Source organism: Carassius auratus, unplaced genomic scaffold, assembly GCF_003368295.1.
Source record: "Carassius auratus strain Wakin unplaced genomic scaffold, ASM336829v1 scaf_tig00216140, whole genome shotgun sequence".
Taxonomy (NCBI): Eukaryota; Metazoa; Chordata; class Actinopteri; order Cypriniformes; family Cyprinidae; genus Carassius; species Carassius auratus.
In genome coordinates, this window is record NW_020528431.1 from 19,212 (window position 1) to 26,953 (window position 7,742).

General features: G+C 35.1%; 1 protein-coding gene across 1 annotated transcript; it reads right to left on the bottom strand.

Moving 5' to 3' along the window:
- Positions 1-46: 46 nt before the first annotated feature.
- LOC113097202 (G2/M phase-specific E3 ubiquitin-protein ligase-like) lies at positions 47-2,683 on the bottom strand. The gene is made up of 4 exons (XM_026262422.1): positions 2,400-2,683; positions 2,001-2,173; positions 1,693-1,907; positions 47-739 (listed from the first exon to the last, which is right to left on the bottom strand). Exons 1-4 carry the CDS (start codon positions 2,598-2,600, stop codon positions 483-485), a joined length of 846 nt encoding a protein of 281 aa, XP_026118207.1. The 5' UTR covers positions 2,601-2,683; the 3' UTR covers positions 47-482.
- Positions 2,684-7,742: the final 5,059 nt, after the last annotated feature.

Genomic DNA, 7,742 nt, shown 5'->3' on the forward strand with positions numbered 1-7,742 from the left:
AAGCCTATATAAAAAAAAATAGCTGTAAAGTATACATAAATTATAGAATCAAATTTACATTTGATTCTATCTTGATGTTGATTGTTTTCTTAACATCAGGCATTTTATTTAATGATTTTTGTGAGAGATAAAGTATTGTTCTTTTATGTATATTTTGCAAGTATTTTTTTTTTAATATGTTGAGGTTCAGCATTTGTAGTTAATGGTTGTTTTCACTTTTATGTTTATTGCCTTTATCTGATTGCCATTCGGTTTGGGGGGCGGGGGGTCATGTGGGTGATCATGTCACTCTAGTTTGATGTATGTGATCATTGTCTGATGAAGAGCTTGTAGGCTTGAAATGTCACTTTTGGTGAGAATATAAATATTTTTCTACTCTTAGAGCAGTGGTGTGCCAATTTAGCTCTTCATGTTTCATAATAAAACTTTAAAACATGAAAATATTTAAAACTATTACATCAGTAACAGCCAACACAATTTTTCTACATCACTCCAAAAGTGGGGGATTGCAAAATACCACTTTCCATGTTTTCTCTGAAGAGTTCATAGCTGGGATGGATTGGTAGCCTCAAGACAATGCTGCAGGTATTTGCCTCTGGAAAAATTTTAGGGGCCTCATTCTCTTGAGGGTGTAAGAACTCCAATTTGGGTTCCACTGGGAACCCTAGCCTCGGAATAGCAGTAGATCCTGACACAAATCCCAGAATCTTGTCTAAGGTGAGTGGATATGCAGTTCCTTCTAGTAAAAATGAACAGGAAAAAAAAAAGTTAATGACCATTTTGCAGATACAGAATACCAGTAAAGTAGTTGTCACAGTTTATTGTACTTCATGTTCTTCCAAACCCATATAAGTATCCTCATCCCAGATAACAATAAAGTATAGTTGAATGTACTAAAAATACTTAAAAACAAGCAAGTACTTTTGTAGTAAATTCATTTTTTTGTGCTAAATAAGATTATATTTTATATAGACACTAATTAAAGGTGTATTTCTACTTGCACTTGAAAAAGTATATTAAGTAGCACTAATACTCAAATTCATTTTTAGTGCATTGAAATAAAGTATCCTATCACAAAAATATACAGAGGACTTTTATTTGTGTACTTCTAAAGTTTGATTTCATTACATTAAAAATTAGTTCAATCTTAGTAGATTTTTATATAGTAATCCTAAATTCAACTTTTAATAAATATAAGTACATTTTCCCAACTGTACCACATAAGTACACTTAATATAAATTGATTTTAAGTGTAGTCAGATAAAGTAAACCAAATATACAAGTGTTTTATAAGTGTATTAGTTAAAGGTGTGCTATGGTTCAGTATATATTTAAAAGTGTATGAAAGATTTGTTCAAGTGGCAACTAAATACATTTTAATACAGGGATAATATGTTAAAAGCACACATGAGCTATGGGATTTCATCAAACATATATACATTTTTATTTAATTTATCTTAAAAAAATATGATAGATAGATAGATAGACAGACAGACAGACAGACAGACAGACAGACAGACAGACAGACAGACAGATAGATAGATAGATAGATAGATAGATAGATAGATAGATAGATAGATAGATAGATAGATAGATAGATAGATAGCTAGATAGCTAGATAGATAGATAGACAGACAGAGAGAGAGAGAGAGAGAGAGAGAGATCCAACATAGCTTCAGTTTGATCTCATACCTTCCACTTCTATGAGCCAGTCCCTCCAGAAACAGATTGTTCTACTCTCCACTACTCTCCTGTTGCTGCCAACTGGAGAAAGTTCTGCTTTAAACAAAGCAGATATGTCTTCGGCCAAAAGTGGCTTCTCCTCATACATAAATACTTCTTTAAAGAGCTGAGGATGCTTTTGCATCAAATGTAAAAGCCCAAGACACTCCAGGCCCTCTTTAAATCTAGATAAGCAAAACATGTACCAAATGTGAAACAATGACAAAATAGTACTGGTAATTTGTCAGGTGAAAATATCTGTACATTCTTATACTCACTGTTCCAAGGAATCCCTCAACCTGTTCTCGATGAAAAACTTGGTAGCTGATTCCACTAAGTTGTCTCTGTCTTCTAGCGTCTGGATGTGCCATAGAGACCCCAGCATACTTAATTGGTCAGACGCCTCCATTATAGCACACTGTGCTTCATTTACATTCTGTGCCAACTGGATCTAAATTGACAATGAATTTAACACAAAATTAGCCATTAAATACAAGAAACAAAATACTTATATAAAAAATTTAAATATTTAATGCACACACAAACCCTTAAGTAAGAGCTTTTTAAGGTTAAGGTTAACAATTTAAACATTCTAAGATATTACCACTATCGCCAAATTACAGTTACTAACAAAGCAACAGCTGGCATAAATGAAAATGTGCAATATATAAACTAACCTTGGTCATCTTTGCTCTGAAGTCATAGTCAGCAATCTCTTGAAGGTCTGGTACTGGGGGCTGAAGGTTGCACACCTGACAGAACAGTCTTTCTGAAAAAAAATTTGGCTCCACACCACCATGTATCAGGCACACAGCTATCATCCGTCCAACTATTTTGTACATTCCATTGTACAGTGCTGTAACACATGGGAAAAGCATTATTATGTCTATAAACAATGCTTAGAAAATGTGTGGTGCTTCTTAAAAAATTAATCACTTTTTTCATAGGGGACTATGTTTTAACTTTAATAATTAAAGATGATTTTTATAAAGACCTAATGACATTCAATGTGAAAGTGTGCAGAATTACAGAAAATTATAAAGGAGGCAAACTATTTTTCCAAAATGCTTAATGTAAACACACACACACACACACACACACAAATTAGGCAGGAGGTTACCTTTAGAATTGCAGGCAAGTGTTTTTTTCCAGTCCTCTCCATCAAATATTTCGCATGAGTGGATTTCCCTCATCAGCAAAGTTAAAAATTCTCTCGTTGGTCCACCCTCATCAGCGGCTCCCTCACCAATCCCATCAGCATCTCTGAACACAACATCTAGTTTTGCCTCAGGGTTAAAACGTTGGCGTCGGAAGGCTCTGATGCCACTGTCTAGGATGTTGCATCGTGTTACATTGATTTGGTTGGAAATGGGTGCAGCTGTAAAATCCACTTTGTTTGACATTGTATTTAACAATGATTTCAGGTCAACACTGAAAAAAAGAAATAAAAGAGAATGTTACTCCGTCTTTTGATCCAACTACAGTATAAATACATGTCTAACAACATCAATTGACTTACTCATACTCATCTTCATCTGAGATATAAATATCTGTGTCTGGACTGAGTAAAGAAAATGCCACTGAAACTTCTGGAGAGGAGGCCACGGCTGGAGCTGGAGCAGCAGAGGAGGCCACGGCTGGAGCTGAGAAGGAGGCCACGGCTGGAGCTGAGAAGGAGGCCACGGCTGGAGATGAGAAGGAGGCCACGGCTGGAGCTGGAGCTGGAGAGGAGGCCACGGCTGGAGCTGGAGCTGGAGAGGAGGCCACGGCTGGAGCTGGAGCTGAGAAGGAGGCCACGGCTGGAGCTGGAGCTGGAGAGGAGGCCACGGCTGGAGCTGGAGCTGAGAAGGAGGCCACAGCTGGAGCTGGAGCTGGAGAGGAGGCCACGGCTGGAGCTGGAGCTGGAGAGGAGGCCACGGCTGGAGCTGGAGCTGAGAAGGAGGCCACGGCTGGAGCTGGAGCTGGAGAGGAGGCCATGGCTGGAACTGGAGCTGAGAAGGAGGCCACGGCTGGAGCTGAGAAGGAGGCCACGGCTGGAGATGAGAAGGAGGCCACGGCTGGAGATGAGAAGGAGGCCACGGCTGGAGCTGGAGCTGGAGCTGGAGAGGAGGCCACGGCTGGAGCTGGAGAGGAGTTCACTTGTGCAAGTGCATAAGTACTCTGTAAAATTGAACAACTGTGATCTTTCATTTGAATGTACTATTGCACTATTTGTAGCACTTTTGTTTATACATAATATAAAGGAAGCAATAAAATATTAGGCTTTCCAAAAAACGAAGACTGATATGAAATAGATCAAACAATAGGAACACAGTTTCTACATAATACTGCAGACACAAAGAGGCCTTTTGAATATTAGATTAGATTACCTTCTCTTGTACATAAAGTGCCGATCTTCCTAGCTGCCCACTAGCAATTATGGCTGCTGGGGTTTTTGACTCCAGACTCAAACGTGAAACCTGCCTCTGTGCATCAACCCTGCATAATTCAAACTCTCTCCCTTGAAGCTGTGGAAACGTGCTTCTGAGAATTTCTGCAAACTGTGTCTCACTCTGCTCTCTCTGTACAACAAGTCTCTGACTGGCAATGGCATCTATTGGTCAACAATGTGAAATGCTGTTAGTTTAATTTGTTTACAATCAACATGACAATTTCATGAATAGCATTATAAGCAAAGGACTTACCTCTCAAAGAAGATAACCGATCAATACCAGTGCGGAGAAGAGTTACTTTAAATGTACATGTCACATTTCTCCTCCGCGTCCTTCTGGGACGAGCAGGACCATGCAACGGCTGTTCGTTGCGGAACATCTCAAACCTTTCAGAGAACATTTAAACATAACTCTACTACGAAATTTAAACATATTTGCTATAACCTAATTAATGATCTGAGATAAAGTAAGTTTGATACTTATTGTTTGTTATTATAATGTCATGATTTAAGTTGTCGAATTAAATCATCCAATGAATTTATAGGGCTAATAAATAGATTTTATTTAAAGATTTTACAGATAGATAGATAGATAGATAGATAGATAGATAGATAGATAGATAGATAGATAGATAGATAGATAGATAGATAGATAGATAGATAGATAGATAGATAGATAGATAGATAGATAGGCAGACAGACATTCCCTACCTGTCCACAAGACTTTGTTCTCCAAGCTCTGCTGGTGATGCTTCAAGTAAACTGTCAAGTTGGGCATTTATGCGATCTCTAATCCCACTGAGACGTCTTCTAAAATTATTAGGTACACCAGACATCTTTGTTGTTCTCTGATAAAGAGATTAATAATGACCTAACAATCTAAAAAACGCGCCAGACACTACATCCGGTGCTGTCTTAAAATCATAAATGAATCAGACGTTTGAACGAATCGATTTAATAAATGATTCAGTGACATGCTGCCACCTACTGGCGGTTTCAGTTTCATTTTATAAATTGAGTCATTTAAATTGTTTAATATTTCTATATTCAAAACTTCATATTTTAAACATTAATCTCATAACATCGTTATTATGCATGAAGTCTGTAAATATTCCTTAATGCAACAAAAAAAGTTAAGTGCATGGCAAAGATGAAATGTTGATGCTAAGTTAAAATCTAAATGTTTTGGCTTTAAAATATGGAATACATTTAATAAAGTTTGAAAAAGGGGATTATAAAGGTTAAAAAACTAATCTTTAAGGAGTCAAATATCGCCCTATAATGTATATATATATATATATATATATATATATATATATATATATATATATATATATATATATATATATATATATATATATAGTACAGACCAAAGGTTTGGACACACCTTCTCATTCAAAGAGTTTTCTTTATTTTCATGACTATGAAAATTGTAGATTCACACTGAAGGCATCAAAACTATGAATTAACACATGTGGAATTATATATGGAATTATATACATAACAAAAAAGTGTGAAACAACTGAAAATATGTCATATTCTAGGTTCTTCAAAGTAGCCCCCTTTTGCTTTGATTACTGCTTTGCACACTCTTGGCATTCTCTTGATGAGCTTCAAGAGGTAGTCACCTGAAATGGTCTTCCACAGTCTTGAAGGAGTTCCCAGAGAGATGCTTAGCACTTGTTGGTGCTTTTGCCTTCTGTCTGCGGTCCAGCTCACCCCTAAACCATCTCGATTGGGTTCAGGTCCGGTGACTGTGGAGGCCAGGTCATCTGGAGCAGCACCCCATCACTCTCCTTCTTGCTCAAATAGCCCTTGATGCCTTCAGTCTGACTCTACAGTTTACATAGTCATGAAAATAAAGAAAACTCTTTGAATATATATATATATTCAAATATATATATATATATATATAATATATATATATATATATATATATATATATATATATATATATATATATATATATAAAGAAATGTAAGCATAGACGCCTTAAGACCTTAATGTTACCTTTTAAAAACTAATTGCAAACGTTTACGCAAAGTGTATTAAATATAATCTACAAATCATGCAATACTGTACAACTAATTAAGAAAGGTTTTGAGAGATAGGCTAATCAGTCCAATGAGAGACAAGTACTAATCATTCTAATTGTTTATTAAATAATTCTTTCTTTTCACTAATTAATGTTTATGTTTTTATTAAACACATTAATAATGCTTATATTTTAGCATGTGCAATTTCACAAAGTATTTATAATGTGGCCAAAATTGCTTAATATTCAAGAAAGACATATAGAAATATGAAATAAATGTAATGTTATTATAGATTACAAAGAGATTAATAATGAAATACATCCAAAAGGTCATTATATATATATATATATATATATATATATATATATATATATATATATATATATATATATATATATATTTCAACACAGATTATAGATATATTTTGGAATATATTACAAGAAATTTATTATTTAACTGTTGTAATAATTTCCAAATTTACACTCATTTGTGTCATGTAATAACAATATTCATTATATGTATATATGTATATATATATATATATATGTGTGTGTGTGTGTGTGTATTTGTTTTTCTATTCTGGTGGGGACTTAAACCTGAATACACACAGACTCATGGGGACTCGTGTCACGGAGGGGACCTAAATTGACCTAAAAATGCAGAAAGTTTCCTGTGAGGGTTAGGTTTAGGGGTAGGGTTGGTGTAGGGCGATAGAAAATACGGTCTGTACAGTATAAAAACCATTACACCTATGGAGAGTCCCCACAAGGATAGCTGACCAGACGTGTGTGTGTGTGTGTAAGTGCTTTATTGTAAAAATTCAGGTATCTACTTTTGAGTATGATTTCAGTTTATCATATGTTATTATGTTTTAAAAAGGAAGAAAAAGTACCCTCAAAAGATATTTTATCATATAGCCAAATTGTGTTAAATGAGAAAAGCAAAGAATGAGAAAACAGAATCAAAATGTAGCTTTAAAAATGTATATTTCATTTAGGTTTACACATGCTATGCTTTGTTTCAGAAGTTGCATCTGAATCAACATATATTTACAGACTAAAACAGTTTGGTTATCAGCATTCTTCAAAATATCTTCCTATGTTCCTCAAACGCAATAAAGACATAAGGTTTGAAACAACATTGGGTTGAGTAAATGTAAATAAACAGAATTTCTATTTTTGTAAAACTATGGCCAACTATTTATTAAATTGAAATGATATCCTACTCAAAATATAATATAATAATAAAATAATAATATTACTTCCTTATTAATTTAACTGTTGAATAAAATCATTTCCACATTTTCACTCATTCGTGCCTGGGGTGATAACTTCATGAGACAAAAGCTTATTCAGGGGCATTTATCCCCTATATGTACAATTGTAAGGGCTCTTCTTGCCATCTTCGCGCTCTTGCAAACTGGATGCTCTGACTTGCCGTAGAGTCCTCGTAGCCATGAGAGGTGTGTCCATGTAGATGAGCGAATAAATTTGCATCTTAAGTGGCGTGTCGCGTTAACTTAACGTCGGTCGGCGTGTGGCGTTATTTTAACG